We start from the raw sequence: 21,521 nt of genomic DNA, 5'->3' as shown, positions 1-21,521 counted from the left end.
TGACTAATCACATTGAGCAACTTTTCAAATGTGTGTTTTTTTTTAGGGGGAGAAACATCTATCCAAACCCTCTGCCCATTTTTAAACTGGGCTGTCTTCTTACTATTGAGTTGTAAGACTTTAGTTATCAATCCTTTATCAAGTACAGTAAGACCCTTACATACAAATGAGTTTCATTCCAAGAGCATGTTCGTAAGTCCAATTGGTTTGTAAGTCTAGCAAAGTAAGCCCAAGGTACCCAACTAAAACAATCCACTACACGGTACCATAATGTAAGAGGTTTATAATACTTCTCACACAAATAATACATAAAAAATAAAGACAACATTTTAAATCTTACAGTACCGTACCTTAAAAAGTACAGTAGTACCAGTTACATTACTGCTGTTTTACACTTACTTACAGACAAGCTGAGCTTGAAATAAAGATATTGTACTGGACTTACAGGGTAGGGTTCTGTAACAGTAAACTAAACAAAAGCACAACCACTTGAAAAGGATGCACGCATGTGACAATGAATGCCAGATATGTGAACTAACCTATATGACTGGACACGTGAACACATGCTCGCACCTCTGAAAGTTCGCAATTTGAAGGTCCATATGTAGGGGACTTAACTATATGTGATTGGTTAATATTTTCTCCTATTCTGTAAGTTGTCTTTTCACTCTCTTGACAGTGTAGTTGTGAAGCACAAAAGTTTTAAATTTTGATGATGCCCAATTTATTTCTTTTCTGCCACTGTACTTTAGGTGTATATCTAAGAAACAACGGTCTAATTCAAGGTCATAAAAATTTATGCCTATGTTTTTCCCTAAGAGTTTTACATTCTGAATTAATTTTGTATGGGGTGTGAAACAGGAGTCCAACTTCATTCTCCTGCATATGGATATCCAGTTTTATGAGCACCATTTGTTGAAAATAATTATTTTCCTCTTTCACTTGTCTTTGCAACTATATTCTCCCAGTCAGTGGTTTACCTGTTCATGTTCTTAGCAATATAATTCTGAAGAGAAAAAGTTTTGAATTTTGATAGCATCCATCTTAAAAAAAAAATGGTTTGTGCTATTTGTGTCTAAGAAATTCTTCCCAAACTAAAATCCTATATATTTTCTATGTTTTATTCTAGAAGGGTTACTAGTTTTAGCTCTTACATTTAGGTCTATGATCCATTTTAAGTTGATTTTTGCATATATTGTAAAGTAAGATTTAGGAATTGAAATCCCTTGTCAAGTCTGTTGAAAAGGAATTGACTGTATATGTATGGATCTATTTCTGTTCCATTTATCTATATGCTTACTCTTTCATTTCATTACACTGTTCTGATCTTAAAATTCAACACTGTTAATCCTCTAACTTTGTTCTTACTTTCCAAAATTGTTTTGGCTATTCCAGACCCAATACTGCCATATGAATTTTAGAATTAATGGTTACTTTATACAAAAAAGTCTGCTTAGGTTCTGAGACCACATGGACTCTGGTTGGGGAATTCCTGACATTTTAATACTGAATTATCCAACCATCAACACTGAATATCTTTTTTAAGGTCTTCTTTCATTTGTCTCAATATATGAAATCATTTTCAGTATATAGGTCTTACACAAATTTTATCAAATTTATCCCTAAATTTTTCATGCTTCTGCTTCTACTGTAAGTGGTGCTATATTTGTTATGTCTATTTAAAATTGCTTATTGCTAAAATATAGAAATAAACTGCTTTTTGTATATCAATCTTCTAGTTTACAACCTCAATGATAAGTTCTTGTAGGTTTTTCTGTAGAATCTTGAGGATTTTCTGTACCAAAATAAAAATGCTGTCTGAATAAATTTTAATTCTTCCTTTTTAATCTCTATGACTTTTTCCTTTTACCTTATTTCACTGTCTAAAACTTCCAGGACAACAATGAATGAAGTAATGAAAGAAGACAAGAGTTGCCTTTTCCCAGTTCTTGGAGAAAAGCACGTAGTCATACACAATTAAATACAATCTGAACTATAGGATTTTTGTGGCCCCTCTTATCAGTGTAAGAAATTTTCCTCCAATTCCAAGTTTGCAGAGAGATATCTGCAAACCAAGAATGAATACTGAATTTTTTCAAATGCTTTTCCTGATGATATTATGGATTTTCTTTTTAATATGTTAATATGATAAATTACACAAATTGATTTTTGAACCTTAAATTAACTTTGCAATCCTGGTATAAATCCTACTCAGTCAAAATTTTTACCTAATGCTAAATATGAATCGCTAAAATTTTTAATATTATTCTCTGTATTTTTCTTCACTTTAAAAACTAGACTAAACTACACAGGTTCATCAGTTTAAATAGTTTAGCTTTTTATCTTCATTTTACTTATTACATTTCTATTATGGCTACTGATGTTCCTATTTACAAAATATAATGTAAAGGCAAACTTAATATTATGAAAGTAGCAATGCTGCATAGTAAAACCAGTAACAGATTTTTTAAAATGTGTTCCAACTCTTGTGATCTTACTTCACCAAATTATACTCTCCCACCACCCCCTACTCTCTGTACTACCAAGCATTTATCTTTTTGCCTCCCATCAGAGAACTGGTCAAGATTCTCCATCTTTTCAGTTCTTCTGTACTGTTAAGTAAGGAGGTAAAGCAAATTAAATAGCACTAAAATTTTCCTGCAATATCAGTAAGATGTGAGGAATTAAGAAAACTTGTTTAAAAGTTCGCTCTTCAGAATCTGGCACTATATTCCAAATCAGAAGGAAGGCTGAAAAAAAATTTTTATAAAAAAGAGAGAAACAGAAACCCAAAAGATTGACAAGTAAAATTCTGAGACAGGATCTCAAAGTGTAGAAATGATAAAAGAAAGTAAATCTAAAGTTAAAAAGATCTGACTATTTAGAAAAATAAAACTTTTCTAACAAAACATACATAACCAAAATTGGCAGGTAATACTAAGGCAAAGTCAACCTAAATATATGAATATGTATGGTTTAGGAATAGATTTTAAAAAATGGAGTGGGGAAGATTTTATGACCAAAATTATTATTATCAATTATTTAAGATGAAAAATTTGAAACTATTTTATTAAGTTTTCTAATCAAATTTTAAACAAAATATTTAATATCAAAATCTTATAAACATCTTTTTATAAAAGAACATCTGTAAAACTTAAGTATACGTCAGGTTTCACGAAGAAAATTCGTATCTTACAGGTAGGAGGGCTTTTCAAATGTAATCAATTCTTAACCTGCAGGTATTAAAATATAACAGCTAATTCATTTATAAAAGAAAAATAGAGAATAAATAAAACATTATTGAAATTCAATGTGCACTTATGTTTAACATATTTATTTTAACCATTTACTTTTTATTCCCTTCTCTGCAAGATATTTTAGATTTTCCTGATAAGCACTCAAAATGACAAAGTTTCTTTCCTATTTTCTTCTCATCTGATGTAGATACTATTGATGAAATAGCCAGAGTAAATAGAAAAAAAAAGGGCTTGAATTTTCTAAGTCAATATTTCATTATATATAGTCTAGCATTAACCTCCACAAAAAATTACTTACATCTGCTTAAAAAGTTGTCAATATTTTTGTTTTTTCTTAAGGCAGGAAAATCCAAATCATATACCAAAGCATCCAATCCATCCTAAACAAATAAACAAACAAACAAAGTTAGTTTTAGGATCACACTGGGAACACGTTCCTCTTTTGAGTATAAAGAATAAAACTTATGCTTTAACATTTAGTATATGTGCTGCCGAAGCGAGCACAAAATTTATGCTTTAACATTTAATCTGCTTAATCTGCCTCTCTCTCACACATCCTGCATTCATTTAACACCTTCTACAAGGTTACATGAGTACTGGAAGAAGAGAAAATTCATTTTTTATTTCATACAGAGCAGAGGTCCCCAATCCCCAGGCCAGTACCAGTCCGTGGCCTTCTAGGAACCTGGCGGCACAACAGAAGTAAGCAGTTGTCTTCCACAAATCCAGTCCCTCATGCCAAAAAGGTTGGACACCACTGATAATAAGAGTTTCACTTTCTAACTCTCCCAGGCAGAGAAGCAGGAAAATCACCACAAACTGGCTACAAGTGACCTCAACTCATGCTCTTTTCTCCATATAAGGGCATGAAATTTTACTTTTCACTTCCCTTTAACTACTGCATTTATTTATTTCATAGACATTCATAAAAAACAAATGACCTACATTTTGGACCACAAATATTTTAAAAGGTAGGGAGTTGGTGATGGACAGGGAGGCCTGGCGTGCTGCAATTCATGGGGTTACAAAGAGTTGGACACGACTGAGCGACTGGACTGAACTGACTGATCAAATATTAGTTCCTAAAATGTGAAGTTTAGTGTAAAATAAATTCTGCATTTATACACATTTTTATGGTGTGTATATAATTATATTGGGTTCTCTTTCTTTGAAACACTTCTCAGAACAACCACTAGTAAGGGACAAACACGGGCTTTTACTTTTAAGGAGGACAAAAGAAGAGAAGCGAAAAGCAAAGGAGAAAAGGAAAGATATAAGCATCTGAATGCAGAGTTCCAAAGAATAGCAAGGAGAGATAAGAAAGCTTTCCTCAGCGATCAATGCAAAGAAATAGAGGAAAACAACAGAATAGGAAAAGCAAGAGATCTCTTCAAGAAAATTAGAGATTCCAAGGGAACTTTTCATGCAAAGATGGGCTCGATAAAGGACAGAAATGGTATGGACCTAACAGAAGCAGAAGATATTAAGAAGAGGTGGCAGGAATACACAGAAGAACTGTACAAAAAAGATCTTCGCGACCAAGATAATCACGATGGTGTGATCACTCACCTAGAGCCAGACATCTTGGAATGTGAAGTCAAGTGGGCCTTAGAAAGCATCACTATGAACAAAGCTAGTGGAGGTGATGGAATTCCAGCTGAGCTATTTCAAATCCTGAAAGATGATGCTGTGAAAGTGCTGCACTCAATATGTCAACAAATTTGGAAAACTCAGGAGTGGCCACAGGACCGGAAAAGGTCAGTCTTCATCCCAATCCCAAAGAAAGGCAATGCCAAAGAATGCTCAAACTACCGCACAACTGCACTCATCTCACACGCTAGTAAAGTCATGCTCAAAATTCTCCAAGCCAGGCTTCAGCAGTACGTGAACCATGAACTTCCAAATGTTCAAGCTGGTTTTATAAAAGGCAGAGGAACCGGAGATCAAATTGCCAACATCCACTGGATCATGGAGAAAGCAAGAGAGTTCCAGAAAACATCTATTTCTGCTTCATTGACTATGCCAAAGCCTTTGACTGTGTGGATCACAATAAACTGTGGAACATTCTGAAAGAGACGGGTACCAGACCACCTGACCTGCCTCTTGAGAAACCTGTATGCAGGTCAGAAAGCAAAAGTTAGAACTGGACATGGAACAACAGATTGGTTCCAAATAGGAAAAGGAGTGTGTCAAGGCTGTATATTGTCACCTTGCTTATTTAACTTATATGCAGAGTACATCATGAGGAACGCTGGGCTGGAAGAAGCACAAGCTGGAATCAAGATTGCCAGGAGAAGTATCAATAACCTCAGATATGCAGATGACACCACCCTTATGGCAGAAAGTGAAGAGGAACTCAAAAGCCTCTTGATGAAAGTGAAAGAGGAGAGTGAAAAGGTTGGCTTGAAGCTCAACATCCAGAAAACGAATATCATGGCATCTGGTCCCATCACTTCATGGGAAATAGATGGGGAAACAGTGGAAACAGTGTCAGACTTAATTTTTTTTGGGCTCCAAAATCACTGCAGATGCTGACTGCAGCCATGAAATTAAAAGACGCTTACTCCTTGGAAGGAAAGTTATGACCAACCTAGATAGCACATGAAAAAGCAGAGACATTACTTTGCCAACCAAGGTCCATCTAGTCAAGGCTATGGTTTTTCCCGTGGTCATGTATGGATGTGAGAGTTGGACTCTGAAGAAAGCTGATCGCCGAAGAATTGATGCTTCTGAACTGTGGTGTTGGAGAAGACTCTTGAGAGTCCCTTGGACTGCAAGGAGATCCAACCAGTCCATTTTAGGGGAGATCAATCCTGGGTGTTCATTGGAAGGACCGATGCTAAAGCTGAAACTGCAATACTTTGGCCACCTCATGAGATGAGTTGACTCACTGGAAAAGACTCTGATGCTGGGAGGGATTGGGGGCGGGAGGAGAAGGGGACAACAGAGAATGAGATGGCTGGATGGCATCACTGACTCGATGGACATGAGTTTGAGTGAACTCCAGGAGTTGGTGATAGACAGGGAGGCCTGGAGTGCTGCGATTCATGGAGTTGCAAAGAGTCAGACACGACTGAGTGACTGAACTGAACTGAAGCAAGAGTAGGACAATGAGAAGGTGTACCAATCAGTGTTGAAGCAGGAATGCATCTATTCAGATTATATCTTATCATGTGCCAAAGGGGAAACATTCAGACAATCCCAAGTCACCTTCACTGTATTTAACTGGGGAAATTTAGTTTGCTACAATAAAGCCCAAAAATAAAAAACAGCAAAGCAAAACACACCTTCTGAAGACCATGAACAGTCATGTTCATAAAAGTCTGAAAGAGAAATTAAGCTAGGGGAGATATACTTTGTGTTAAGTCAAAGGTATGAATAACTCCAGCTATTTTAGAATAGTTAAAATATTTCTCTAGGAAACTGAAAAGTCTAGTCAAATTTTTATAGGTTTTAAAATTTATCACTGCTTAGGTTGGTAACTGACCATGGAGAAGACGATTAGTAGTGACGATTAGTACTAATAGCAATGTTGCGGACTGCTTAAAGAGACTAACTAACCCTACTGCTGGCTTTTCAGAATTCAGAGGTTTGTAGGATCTGAAGAAAAAGTCTCCCCAACAGAACAGGTTCATCTATCCTTGAGACACATTTCTTAGTCTCATAAAGCATTTGAATATTTCTGTTAATGATTTTTACAATAAAGAGATGAGAATCTTTACTTGGTGTATTGAAAATCAATCAATAAATATATTAATTTGCTATTTTCCAGGACAAGGTAAATTAAATGTATATATGCCCCTTTGACTAGATTTTAAACTCTTTAAAGCAGAAACCACAGTTAACATTTCATTTTCTCCCACAGCATCTTCCAGAATGTCTTGAACAAGTAGGCATAAAATGTACATTACACCAATGATTTTTTTGTTCCAGAGCAAATGCATTATATTACTCCAGAAATAACACTTTCCTTATTAGATAGTAAATTTCAGCTAACTATGTCACTCCAAAATTGCATAGATTACAGAGTAATGCAAATAACACTAGCCCCACAATTTTAGCTAAAATTTTGATAAACATTCCTGGGAAATACAAGTAAGTATAATGCAATAAAATCAACATATGATTACATCTTATAATAAGTACTATTTTAAGAGCTCCTACTTCCAAACAAACTTTTCAGTTTTAAAAGGTTCAGAACATCTAAATTTATGACAATTTAAGTTGTTTTCTAATATCGAATAAAACATTAGAAAGTGAGGGAAATGTGCATTAAACTTTACTCACAACACGCCCTTTCCAATAAATAAACTGCAAACTGCCTACAATCTTAAACTTCAAATAATTTTTTTAAGTTACTAAATGTTAGGGGAAAAAACTCAAAAAATCCCTTGTTTAATTAACCACTACATTCCATAGTCAAGGTAAGTAACAATTAGAAACATTAACTGAACTGTCCAACGCCACAGAGCTAGTTAGTAAGTTGTGTTACAATCAAAATATGAACTCTTAGTCTAATAGTTATAGAAATAACATGACCATGATAAAAACATGATTTAAAAATCCTATATCCCTAAAATGAAGTTAGGAATTGAGAACAAACATGTACATTTAAGTCCAAGACGTAGCATTTAAAAATTAACAGAAAATCACAAGTCATATTCTTCTAATTAAAACTAAAAAGTACACTGGTTAGGACTCAAACCTAGTGTCCTGGGTCAAAGTACTACATTTTTTCTAGTACGCCACCATGCCCTCTTCTGCATAACCTTCCCCAATCTACCTATGAAATTGAACAGTTTTCCTTAGAGTTATTTTTCACTTTAATCTCCACAGCTTGATTTCTGATGTGACAACTAAGCTGAGCCCAGAACTGAGCATGGCGTTTTACTCACAGCATCGCAGATACTGTTGGCTCTCCTACCCCAACAACTATTTCCTCCTTCTACCTTCCTAATTCAGTCTTGATTTTGTTCGGGCAACCCACCTTTCTCCATGAAACTATGAGCTTCCATGAACAGAGAGATCTTCCCCAACTCAAGGAGGTCATTTCTAATTTAAGCTAAACATGGAGGCCTATTACTCTTGCCAGTGTTCAGCTTAAGTACAGGAACATGGTAATAATCTGGCACATCAAATTTGAGGGGAAAACTTACAGAAAGGTTTCTGGGGAAAAGTTTCTTCTCTCCTGAAAGAGACACATGTCTGAGATAGTCTCTCCTTTTATGAGAAACTGTCATAGCTCTATATGACACTTAAACAACAGCAGCCACCTTGGGGCCTCAAGGGAAATTGGCAGGAGACAAAGCCAAACACAATGAGGACAAGAGACACGAAAGATGAAGGAACCCGAGTTTATGACGATGTTTTTGAACCAATGAATTAATCTACTCTGGAAACTATCCTTCCCATTCTATCTCAAGATAATACATTTTCCTTATGGTTTAACTCAATTTACATTGGATCTTCTAATTCTTGTGACCTAAATTAAGTGAAAATTGCTCAGTTGTGTCCGACTCTTTGTGACCCCATGAACTGTCCATGGAATTCTCTAGGTCAGAATACTGAAGTGGGTAGCCTTTCCCTTCTCCAAGGGATCTTCCCAACCCAGGGATCGAACCCAGGTCTCCTACATTGCAGGAGGATTCTGTTCCAGCTGAGCCACAAGGGAAGCCCAAAAATACTGGAGTGGGTAGCCGAAGCAGGGTCTCCTGCATTGCAGGCGGATTATTTACCAACTGAGCTATCAGGGAAGCCCCTCTTGTGACCTAAAGCACCCTGAAATACACAGAGTTCATTAAATGTCAATGTAGGAGATACAGGACTTGTTGCGCCGAAAGGGTGAGAGAATCATCCATTCAAACAGTGAGACCGGGGCAAGATGGGGCTGACAAAAAGTATCGCTCTCTGATAAACGTTGTTTGTATAACTGAGCCTCAGTTTTCTCTTTTATAAAATGGAAATAACTCACTACAACTCAGGCTCTGTGAGAATTAAATGAGTGATGTATTCGACCTTTAAACAGTTCCACTTTTCACTCTTTATTTCTCTAGGTGACATTTGAAAGCTCTACAAGTTAGTCTCACTATTGACAGAAATGACATAAAGAGAAAATAGGTATTTTAGTCATGTGGTCATAAAACCTCAAGAGTAAATCTCAGGTCATGATATTAAAACCCTTCTGAGTATAGAAATCCCATATATAATTAAAAGTTGTGGGGTTTTATTGAAAAAAAGATAATGCACCTGACTCTTCCTAACAATAGAATTCAAGCACACATTTGTTAATGGAAAACTAGCGCCCTCCACTAACTTGTGTACAGTCACTAAGGACTAGGTGTCTGGCCCTATCACCATATACTTTCACTTTACAATTGTAGGAGACAGTATACAGTTTTTCGGTATCATTCAAAAGCCAAAATTATATTTTTTATCAGAAATAAAATGGACAACAAGGTATCCTTCTAGCACAATCTAAGGTATATACCAAGAGGCTATATGGGGAGTCAAAACACTGAGGCTGGGGAGAGGGATGCAGGCTTCCACTTTAATGAAGCAGAGAAGCTACACAAGGTAATACAACCTTAGAGTAGGACAAAGAATTCTGACTTTTATTCAGTACTTGAAGTTCTGTAAAATAATGGAGAATAAGGCTTGCCACTTCCTAAAGTCCATATTCTAGTACCAGAATTCGGAACCTTAACAGAAATTAACATTAATTATTATCTTCCCATAATAATCAATTATTATGGAGAGGAGTCAATGTCAAAGAATTACAAAAATTAAATCCTTTGCTATGTATATCTGAACAATGATAGTAGACCAGTCGGAGAAGGCAATGGCACCCCACTCCAGTACTCTTGCCTGGGAAATCCCACGTATGGAGGAGCCTCATAGGCTATGGTCCATGGGGTCACCGAAGAGTCGGACACAACTGAGTGACTTCACTTTCACTTTTCACTAGAGAACAAAATGACAACCCGCTTCGGTATTCTTGCCCCGAGAATCCCAGGGACAGAGGAGCCTGGTAGGCTGCCGTCTATGGGTCCGCACAGAATCGGACACAACTGACGCAACTTAGCAGCAGCAGCAGCAGTAGACCAGTTATGGCAGTGTATTTTGAAAGAAGCTAGTCACATTAGAGAAGTGCTGAATACTTTCACATAAACATACAAAGGCAACCATAATTAATGACAAGTATAACATTTCATATGTCTTAAAAAGAGCTGGTATTAGGAGCAGGGAAAGCACCAGTTGTGTTATCTCACAACAGAGTTTAAGTAAAGGAGAAGCAGGAGGAAATTATTCAACTTAACACTGCTGCAAACTTCAGTCTCTGTATAGTTCTGAATTAGAAAAGTAAGATTCCCGTGTAAAATATCATTTAAGATCAGGTCCACTAGTAATAATACACTTGTTAAAAAGCACAAGAATATAAAGGCACTAGGAAACAAAAATATAATATGTATAAAAAATTTCATCTTTAAGTAAAATTTCAAAATCAAAATCGTTGCTATTCTAAATAAGTTTTTGAGAAACTACCCCCCCTCCATTCTAAAGGAGATCAGTCCTGGATGTTCATCGGAAGGACTGATGCTAAAGCTGAAACTTCAATACTTTGGCCACCTCATGCAACGAGTTGATTCACTGGAAAAGACTCTGATGCTGGGAGTGATTGGGGGCGGGAGGAGAAGGGGACGACAGAGAATGAGATGGCTGGATGGCATCACCGACTCTATGGACATGAGTTTGAGTGAACTCCGGGAGTTGGTGATGGACAGGAAGGCCTGGCGTGATGTGATTCATGGGGTCGCAAAGAGTCGGACACGACTGAGCGACTGGATTGAACTGAACTGAACAAACTGCCTTTGGAATATTCCAACGGTTTAAGTTCACACACTGAGTAACTGAACTGAACTGAACCTCGCCGCCGCAAAAAAAAATTAAAACTAAGGCAGTAAAACAAGGACTTTCGAAAATCAAAAACATTTTTCTTGACTACTGTCAAACATTTGATGACAGTCGGTGTACCACTTAAAGAAAATACTTTGGGTCCATGTTCATCTCTTTGTTAGGTAAAGAGAGAATAAATGTCTCAAAATTAAGCAGTGATATGAAAATAGAAAAATAATTTCCTCAAGGAATTTTAACAACTTCTGATATTAAACTAAAATATGTTTAAGCAATGTGACATTACTATATACATGCCAGTGCGTCCTAGGATAATTATACAACAAAAAATTTAGTATTCCAAATACTTAATTAAACATACAGTGGCTTTTCCCAACCAATCTCAAACTATCCCTTTGCAGCCTCATTTTTCTCTACATGCACATATCGAGGCTTGAGTCACTGTGCTAGAGTCACCTCCCATTGCTCAGTCTACCCCCCTGCCTTTTTACCTGCTCTTTTCCCCAGCTGGAACATGAAGATTTCTTATATGCAGACTGCCTCAAATGTTTGTGCTGCCTTCCCCAGCACTCTGAGGAAATGTTAAAAAATAAAACACCTCCTATGCACTTCCTGCTTCAGAAATTACTGTACTTGTTGTAATTATTTATAAGTCTGCCTTCAGAAAACAGAAATAGTAGTAGTAGTAATAATAGTAATGATAAAAACAGTAAAATACTTTGTCTCTGGGAGTTCACTGGTTAGTAGGCAGAAAAAGTAAATAATATGGGATCCTGAGTATTATAAAGTACACAAACAGAGAAAAGACTGCTTAACTGGAGCCTCATAAAGGACATGAAATATGAGCTGACCTTTATTTCTCTTTAGCCATTCTTTATATTGAATTATAGTCAATTTACAATGTTGTATTACCTTCAGGTGTACAGCAAAGTGGCTGAGTTAATATATATCTATCCTTTTTCCGATTCTTTTCCATTATAGATTATCATAAGACACTGAATACAGTTCCCTGTCCTTGCTGTTTATCCATTTTACAAATAGTAGAGTGTATCAGTTCATCTCAAACTCCTAATCCCCCATCTCCTTTTATAACCAAAAGCTTGTTTTCTATGAGTCTGTTTTGTAAATAAGTTCATTTGTATTATTTTCTAAGATTTCACATATAAGTTATATCACATTTCTCCTTCAATGTCTGACTTCACTTAATATGATAATCTCCAGGTATACCCATGTTGCTGCAAATGGCATTATTTCATCATTTTTATGGCTGAGGCTAAAGCTGAAACTGCAATACTTTGGCTACCTCATCCGACGAATTGACTCACTGGAAAAGAATCTGATGCTGGGAAAGGTTGGCGGCGGGGAGGAGAAGGGGACGACAGAGAATGAGATGGCTGGATGGCATCACCGACTCTGGACACGAGTGTGAGTGAACTCCGGGTGTTGGGGATGGACAGGGAGGCCTGGCGTGCTGTGATACATGGGGTCGTGGAGAGTCGGACACGACTGAGCGACTGAACTGAACTGAATATTCCACTATCCTATATTCCACTGTATGTATGTATACACACACACACATACCACATCATCTTTATCCATTTATCTGTTGGTGGACATTTAATGCTTCCATGTCTTGACTTTTGTACATAGCGTTACTATGAACATGGGGGTACATGAATCTTTTCAAATTAGTTTTCTCCAGGTATGTGCCCAGGAGTGGGATTGCAGGATCAAATGCTAACTCTTTATTTTTAGCTTTTTAAGGAACCTTTATACTGTTTTCCTGGAGAAGGCACTGGCAAGCCACTCCAGTACTCTTGCCTAGAAAATCCCATGGATGGAGGAGCCTGGTAGGCTGCAGTCCGTGGGGTCGTTAAGAGTCGGACATGACTGAGCAACTTCACTTTCACTTTTCACTTTCACACATTGAAGGAAATGGCAACCCACTCCAGTGTTCTTGCCTGGAGAATCCCAGGGATGGGGGAGCCTGGTGGGCTTCCGTCTATGGGGTCACACAGAGTCGGACACGACTGAAGTGACTTAGCAGCAGCAGCAGCGTATTGTTTTCCATAGCAGTTACACCAGTTTACATTCCCATCAGCAGTGTAAGGAGGGTTCCTTTTTCTCCACACCCTCTTCAACATTTGTTATTTATAGACTTTTTAATGATGCCACTGACCACTGTAAGGATACCTCATTGTAGTTTTAACTTGCATTTCTCTAATAACTAGCAATGTTGAGCATCTTCTCATGTACCTGTTGGCTCTCTATATGTCTTCTTTGGAGAAATGTCTCTTAGGTTTTCTATTTTTTTTTGATTCAGTTGTTTGTTTTTTTGACATTAAGCTATATGAGCTGTTTGCATATTCTGTAAATTAATCCACTACTGGCAGCATCATTTGCAAATACTTCCTCCCAGACCACAGGTTGTCTTTTGTTTTGTTTATGGTTTTCTTTGCTGTCCAAAGCTTATAAGTTTAATTAGGCTCCATTTGTTTGCGTTTGTTGATCTTTAAAGAAGAGAATTTGAAAAGAGCAAGATGGAGGTGGAATAAGGCAATCTAAAGAGAAGAAAGGCAAGAAAAATTTAAAGAATGAGAATAGGATGCTCTGGTTCCACAGATATGAGGAAGAGGTGGTGCGGGAAACAATGCTGTGAGGATGGGTTAACAAATGTGTATTAATGGTATAACATACCATGCTAAGAATTTTGGCATTTCTGTTATTGGAACCATAGGAATTTTGGGGAGAGGAAGAGTGACAAGACTAGTTTTTATTTTACTAAAGTCTGATAATGATAAAGACAATGGATTAAAAAAGAAAGAAAGAGGTAGAAAAGGGAGTAGTCAGGAGCATACTGTGGTAATAAAGCACAAAAAGATCCAAGTCTGCACTAAATGGGGGCAACAGAAATGGAGCATCAGAAGCGGAAGAATCTGAAGTATGACTGAAAAAAGGAGAGGAATATTAAGAATGAATATCTTCTAGTTTAGGTGAGTAGAGAGTGACTTTATTAACCAAGGCAGAAAATACATTTTGGAGAGGAAAGATAAAGATTTTAGATATACTGAACTTGATATACCTGTAGGATACCTACCATTTTATGGCTAACTAGATGGTAGTTCAAAATATGACTTTGACTTCAACAGAGAGACTGGGCTGTGATACAGATTTGGAAATCACAAGAATACATTTAAATCCATGATAACAGATGTAAACCAAGGGGAAAATGGAAAAAGAATGAATAATAGCCTTCTGGGAAACATTAACATCTGAAAGACAAGCAGAGCAAACATGACTAATGAGCAATAAGAGAAGGGAAAGGAAGATATAACAGTGTCATGAAAGCTGAAAAAACTGTAAAAAGAACTTAAGAGCAGAGCAAAATGCCACAGAGAGGGAGGTCAGCTAAAATGAAAAATGCAAAAGGAGCCAAATAATTTGTAATTAAAATGTCACTGATGATAGTTGCATAACAACGTAATGCCACTGAACTGTACATACCATGTATTTACCCTGTATTTCTAAATACATATTTAGAAATAATTAAAATGGTAAGTTACATATTCTACATATTTTGCTACATCTTTTTTTTTAAAGTCACTATTGGACATCAGCAAAGTGGTGGACTAGGAAACTCCAAACTCTTGTTCCCCTACAGGAAAAAAAAAAAAACCTACCCAGCAGCTCCATAAACCAAATTTGTAGGAGTACAGGAAAACAAAAGGTTTAGAGCAAAAAAAAGCAAATATCCCACGGAGTAAAAGCCACATTCAAATGGTAGGAAAATGTGTGACATGTTTACTCACTGTTACCCCACTCTCTCCCAGAGTGGGGGTGGTCTTGGTCTTGAGCAGGTAACAGGTTGGTTCCCACTTCCCCCACCTTGAACTGGAGGGAGCAGTTCATATATGTCAACCGCTGTGTATGCCTGTTTTAACCTATCTGAGGGATGTCTGAAGGACCGAGACAAGGACCTTTCTGTTCTGTGTAACTAAGAATACAGACAGACAAAGCAGTGGGGGCAGAGCTCATAAAAGCTACCAGAAAACTACAAACCCCACAGACACCTGAGGCAAGAGGTTACAGAAGAGATGTACAATAGACCACGTAGGCACAGAAAAGCTACGGGGAGACTCTTGGGGAAGCTTTTCTTTTAAAGGTTACTGTCAACCTTAAATAGAATGCTTCTCAGAATGAAAGGGGCATAAACCAACTTATAATGGGTAGAAAAGCTAGTGGAAAAGGAATGAATGAAATAATGGTCAAAAGAAATGAGAAAAATTAGAAGCTTCCATGATTTAAATTTAAATTTGATGAGATACTTTTAGGTAGAGATATATATTTTTATAGAATAAAAATGATTAAGTGAGGTTCCAAAAAAATCTAAGGGAGGACAGAATTAAGATACAAAGTTGAGACATCAACTTTCTAAAAAAGAAAAATATTTCTATGTAAACAGTATCACATCATAAGCACACAGAGTCATATTCCAATCAAGAACACTTGATAGGCATGTGATCTTAAGCAAGTTACCTAACCCTTCACAGCCTCAATGTCCTCACCTGTAAAATAAGTGTAACAACAATAACTATCACATGTGAAATGTGACCATGTAGGGCTGCTGTACGTGTTAAGAAACGGATACACCATAAGAAGTCATAAAGATATCTTCATGGGTAATTTCACAGAGGATTTTCCTCCTGATCACTTTAACAGTTTACAGGTATGGGTGAACACAAGCTAGATTTTGTGTGGGCATGAATAACCGAAAACTTTCAGATGGTGTGACTTTATTTCGGGGGAAGACAGCTTACTTTTCAAATTTTTCCTTCAAGTGTCTGATTCGTTTCTTTAGGGAAAAATAGAACACATCATGTGTTCAGTTAGCAGTAGTATAAAAATATTTTCCAATAAACCCAGCCCATTGACTTTGTAAATGAAAGTGAGAAAAACAAACTGATTTCCAGCCAACTATATTGACTAATAAAAAATGAAAAGCACTTTTCCTTTCCAGTCTGAAGCCTTTTGATGAGTCACAGAAATGGCTTGTGGAATCTTCATTTTTCAGAGTCCTCATTGTCACTGGGTTGGCACATTTCAAAGAGCCAAATCTATTGGCTAACTAGTATGTGATCTTGACTATTTAATAAAGAGGAAAGGGATGCAAAGCAGTGTTTCCTTTTAAAGGCAGCAAAATGAGTCACTTGCCTGTGTGCTTCATGTCACCCTAATCAACACATGTAGTTAAAATGCGGAATAGTTTTTCAGAATGATTACATTTGTTGTTGAATTAAAAAATAAAATAATTTTTTTAAAAAATACACAGCTCATTGCTATCTTCTTAAAGTTCCTATACAGATTTTCACAAAGCCAGACCTTGATCAAAGGTGATTGGGGGTGGGGGGGATGAACAGAGACTCAGAGACCTACGTAATCATAAGATTTAATGTCACTAGAGGCCCAAAAGGAGAAAAGAAAGATAATGGGACTGAAAAGGAGTGAAATAAATAAAAACTAAAAATTCCCTGTATTCAGCAAAAGACCTAAGCCTCTAAACTGAAGAAACTAATAGGACATAGCCAAAGAAATCCAAACCAACAAAAAAACTGTCCAAGTAGAATTCCGTATCAAGAAAAAAAAAAGGATAGTCTCAGATGACAAAAAACTAAGAGATTTGTGACCAGCAGATCTATTCTAAAATGACAGGTTAAGGAAATTCTTTTTTGTATATTTATTTTTTTTTTTAATTTAAAATTTTAATTGAAGTATAGTTGGTGTACAATAATAAAGGAAATTTTTCAAATCAAAAATGATAAAAGATGAATCTTCAGATAACAGAAAGAACAAATGAAAAAGTAAAAATAAGGGAAAATATTTTTTCATCCTCTTGAAAGTTGAAGCAAAAAATTTTAATATTACCTGATTGTTTCTCATTTTACATAGATATTAAAGACGAATATACTATATACTAGGAGGGTAAAGGAACATAAAGATTTCTGCCCTTTCCTCAAACCAGTAAAATGTTAACACCAATCTAATGTTGTAAATTATACATGTCTAATACCCACAGCAACAACAACAAAAAAAGCTATACAAAGAAATACACACAAAAGCATTATAAAGAAGCCTGTTTCCACCATTTGGTTGGAAAAATATGATGAACTTTCATTTTTAAATTCTAATTCTGAAACATAAGAGTACATCATAAGTTGCCAAGGATAAAATCAGAGGTGTCTACCCATGTACCAGACCACCATGATGCAGGTGTTTTGGTCTAAAGGGGCTTTTTCAAAACTCTGTGAGTCAAAGAAAGGTTGTGGAGGCACATGTCTACCAAAGCTCTCAGACTTATGATTGGAAAGGATTCTTTCCTTTGAAGACTCCCCAGCTTGTGTGAGCAGTTGAGAAAGAAGAGTGGCTGTCACCTCATTCTATGAAGACCCCTGAGCTAAGAATGACTCAAGCCTGAAGAGGCTTCCTTCTTCAGTCACAGTGATGGCTAGCACATGTTCACATTCCCACACATACACACACACACACACACACAGAGGCAACAACCATCATTAGCTGCTCAAAGAAGTGATATTGGACTTGAATGGAAAAAGAGCTTAGCTATAAAATAGAAGCTTGGACTTTCAGTGTAAGATGATAAGTCCTTGGGATGTAACACACAGCACGGTCACTATAGTTAATAATATCGTACTGAGTATCTGAAAGTTGCTAAGAAAGCAAATCTTAAAAGTACTCTGCATATATAATTCACTATATGAACAAGCTAAAGAAGAAAAATCACATGATATCAACAGATGCAGAAAAAGTATTTGATTAAATCCAACTCCCATTTATGAGAAAAACTCTCAGGAAACTAGGAATAGAGGTGAACGACTTCTCAACTTTAAAGAATATCTACAAAAAAACCCTGAAACTAACATCAAACTTAATGGCAAAAAAAAACAATGATATCCCTCAAAAAGCAAGAACAAAGCAAGGATGTCCTCTCTCACCACTCTAATTCAACACAGCATTGAGGCTTACAGCCAGCTCAATGAAGTAGGGGAAATAAAAGACATACAGGTCAGAAAGGAAGAAAGTTAATCATTTATATTTATAGATATCATTTATGCAGAAAATCACAAGGAAACTACAGAAGAAAAACACCAAGAACTAATAAGTGAGTTCCACAAGGTCATAAGACATAAGGTAAACACACAAAAACAACTGTATTTCTATATATTAGCAATAAACATGGAGAAACCAAAATGTAAAATACAATGCCATTTATATCTTCTCAGGTAAAGGAATATTGAGGAATAAATCTAACAAAATATGCAAAGAATTTATGCTGAAAACTACAAAATATGGATGAAAGAAATTTTAGAAGGATCTAAATAAATTGAGAGACATAGAGTGTTCATGGACTGGAAGACTCAACATGACAAAAACGTTAATTCTCCCAAAATTGACATTAAGGTTTAACACGATTCCTACCAAATACCAGCAATAGTTTTCGTACATAAGGTAGATACAGGCAAAATTTTTCTAAAATTTATATGGAAAAGCAAAGGAACTAGAAAAGCTAAAATAATTTTGAGAATGAATTATGTGGAGGAATAACTCTGTCCAAGTTTAAGACTCACATAGCTACAACAGTCAAGACAGTGAGCTATGCGTGGAAGGACAGACATATGGTCCTCTGTGGGTTTCTCCAGGAGATTGGTTCTAGGACCCCAGCAAATACCTAAATCCACAGATGCTGAAGTCCCTTAAATAAAATAGCACAGTAAAATCCCCTACGGTTAGGACTCAGTGCTTTCATTGCCAGAGCTGGGTTCGATCCCTGGTCAGGGAACTAACATCCAGCAAGTTGTGCAGCACGACCAAACAAACCAAAAAGGCACAACATTTGCATATACCGTCCACACATCCTAGATTAAATCATCTCTAGAGAACTTATCCGGAGAAGGCAATGGCAAGCCACTCCAGTACTACTGCCTAGAAAATCCCATGGATGGAGGAGCCTGGTAGGCTGCAGTCCGTGGGGTCACTGAGGGTCGGACACGACTGAGCGACTTCACTTTCACTTTTCACTTTCCACTTTCACACATTGGAGAAGGAAATGGCAGCCCACTCCAGTGTTCTTGCCTGGAGAATCCCAGGGACGGGGGAGCCTGATGGGCTGCCGTCTATGGGGTCACACAGAGTCGGACACGACTGAAGTGACTTAGCAGCAGCAGCAGAGAACTTATCGGAGAAGGCAATGGCAAGCCACTCCAGTACTCTTGCCTAGAAAATCCCACGGATGGAGGAGCCTAGTAGGCTGCAGTCCGTGGGGTCGCTAAGGGTTGGACACAACTAAGCGACTTCACTTTCACCTTTCACTTTCACACATTGTAGAAGGAAATGGCAACCCACTCCAGTGTTCTTGCCTGGAGAATCCCAGGGACTGGGGAGCCTGGTGGGCTTCCGTCTATGGGGTCACACAGAGTCGGACACGACTGAAGTGACTTAGCAGCAGTAGCAGCAGCAGCAGAGAACTCATAATACTTAATACAATGCAAATGATATGTAAATAGTTGTAAATACATTGTAAATGCCATGTAAATAACTGCTGACTACAATGGCAAGCCATTCCAGTACTCTTGCCTAGAAAATCCCATGGATGGAGGAGCCTGGTAGGCTGCAGTCCGTGGGGTCGCTAAGGGTCGGACACAACTGAGCGACTTCACTTTCACTTTTCACTTTCACACATTGGAGAAGGAAATGGCAACCCACTCCAGTGTTCTTGCCTGGAGAATCCCAGGGAAGTGGGAGCCTGGTGGGCTTCCGTCTATGGGGTCACACAGAGTCGGACACGACTGAAGTGACTTAGCAGCAGCAGCAGCAGCAACAGGCAAATACAAGTTTTGCCCTTTAAATATTTCTGGATTTCTCTAATATTTTCAATCTGCGGTATGTTGAATTTGTGGATGTGGAACTTATGGATAAAGAGGGCCAACTGTATAGATGAATGAAGCAGAATAGAGAACCAAGAAATAGACCCACACAAGTATAGCCAAGTGATTTCTTGACAAAGTACAAAAGCAATTCAATGATGGAACTGAACTGAATAAATGGTATTGGAAAATTGAATATCTATTTTTAAAGTAAGTCTCAATCTAAAGTTCTTACCTCACACAAAAATTAACTCATACTGGATCACTGATTTAAATGTTAAAGTGTTTAGAAAAACAACTGCTAAATTCTTTGAGAACTATAAAACTGAAAGTTTCTGAAACTTGACACAAAAAGTATTTTTTAAAATTTAGATAAACTGAACTTTGTAAAAAATAACTTTTGCTCTGCAAAAGATTCAAGAGGATAAGAAGATAAGCCAAATACTGTGGAAAATTTTTTTGCAAACCAAACATACTAGCATACCTGAATCACGCTCAAAATTCAACAATAAAAAACAATCTGATTAGAAAATGTGCAAAAGATACAGACATTTCACCAAAGAGGATGTACTAATGACCAATAGGTGCATGAAGAGATATTAAGTATCATTAGCCACTATATACTCATTACAACAACCAACATGAAAAACAGTTACAATTTCAGTGCTGACAAGAATGCAGAGAAACAGAATCTCTTATACATTGCAGGGTGGTATATAAAATGGGAGAGTCACTCTGGAAAACAGTTTTGTAACCAGTATCATATAACTGACAAAAGTTCATATAATCAAAGCTATGGTTTTTCTAGGAGGCAGGCACAGATGTGAGAGCTGGACCATAAAGAAGGCTGAGCACTGAAGAACTGATGCTTTCTCATTGTGGTGGTGGTTTGATCCCTGGGTCGGGAAGATCTCCTGGAGAAGGAAATGGTTACCCACTCCAGTATTCTTGCCTGGGAAATCCCTGGACAGAGGGGCCTAGCAAGGCACAGTCCACACAGTTGCAAAGTGTCGGACACAACTTAGCAACAAAACAACAACAACTGTAGTGCTGGAGAAGACCCTTGAGTCCCATGGACTGCAAGATCAAATCAGTCAATCCTAAAGGCAATCAAACCTGAATACTGACTGGAAAGACTGATGCTGAAGCTCCAAAACTTTGGCCACTTGATACTAAGAATCAACTCACTGGAAAAGACCTGATGCTGGAAAAGATTAAAGGCAAAAGGAGAAGATGAGACGGTTAGATAGCATCACCAACTCAATGGACAAGAATTTGAGCAAAATCCAGGAAATAGTGGAGGGCAGAGGAGCCTGGTGTACTACAGTCCATGGGATCGCAAACATGGACATGACTTAGCAACTGAACAACAAATCATATGACCAAGCATTTGCACTCATGGACGTTCATCCCAGAG

At 37.2% G+C, this 21,521-nt stretch overlaps 1 protein-coding gene across 5 annotated transcripts in view; it reads right to left on the bottom strand.

Moving 5' to 3' along the window:
• The window catches only part of ROCK1 (Rho associated coiled-coil containing protein kinase 1), a 130,273-nt gene that overhangs the window by 87,272 nt on the left and 21,480 nt on the right, over positions 1-21,521 (bottom strand). For 4 of the 5 annotated variants that reach the window (XM_055417121.2, XM_055417122.2, XM_088833397.1 and 1 more), the window contains exon 2: positions 3,556-3,637. In XM_055417121.2, the coding sequence (XP_055273096.1) occupies positions 3,556-3,637 (82 nt within the window). Of the gene's footprint in view, positions 1-3,555; positions 3,638-21,521 lie in introns of those variants that run through there. The other variant, XM_088833398.1, reaches the window with a different exon arrangement.

Source organism: Moschus berezovskii, chromosome 28 (assembly GCF_049115385.1).
Source record: "Moschus berezovskii isolate FMDL1 chromosome 28, NW_MosBer_1.0, whole genome shotgun sequence".
In the NCBI taxonomy this organism is placed as follows: domain Eukaryota; kingdom Metazoa; phylum Chordata; class Mammalia; order Artiodactyla; family Moschidae; genus Moschus; species Moschus berezovskii.
The sequence above is the reverse complement of the archived record's forward strand: the minus strand, read 5'-3'. Positions and strand labels throughout refer to the sequence as shown.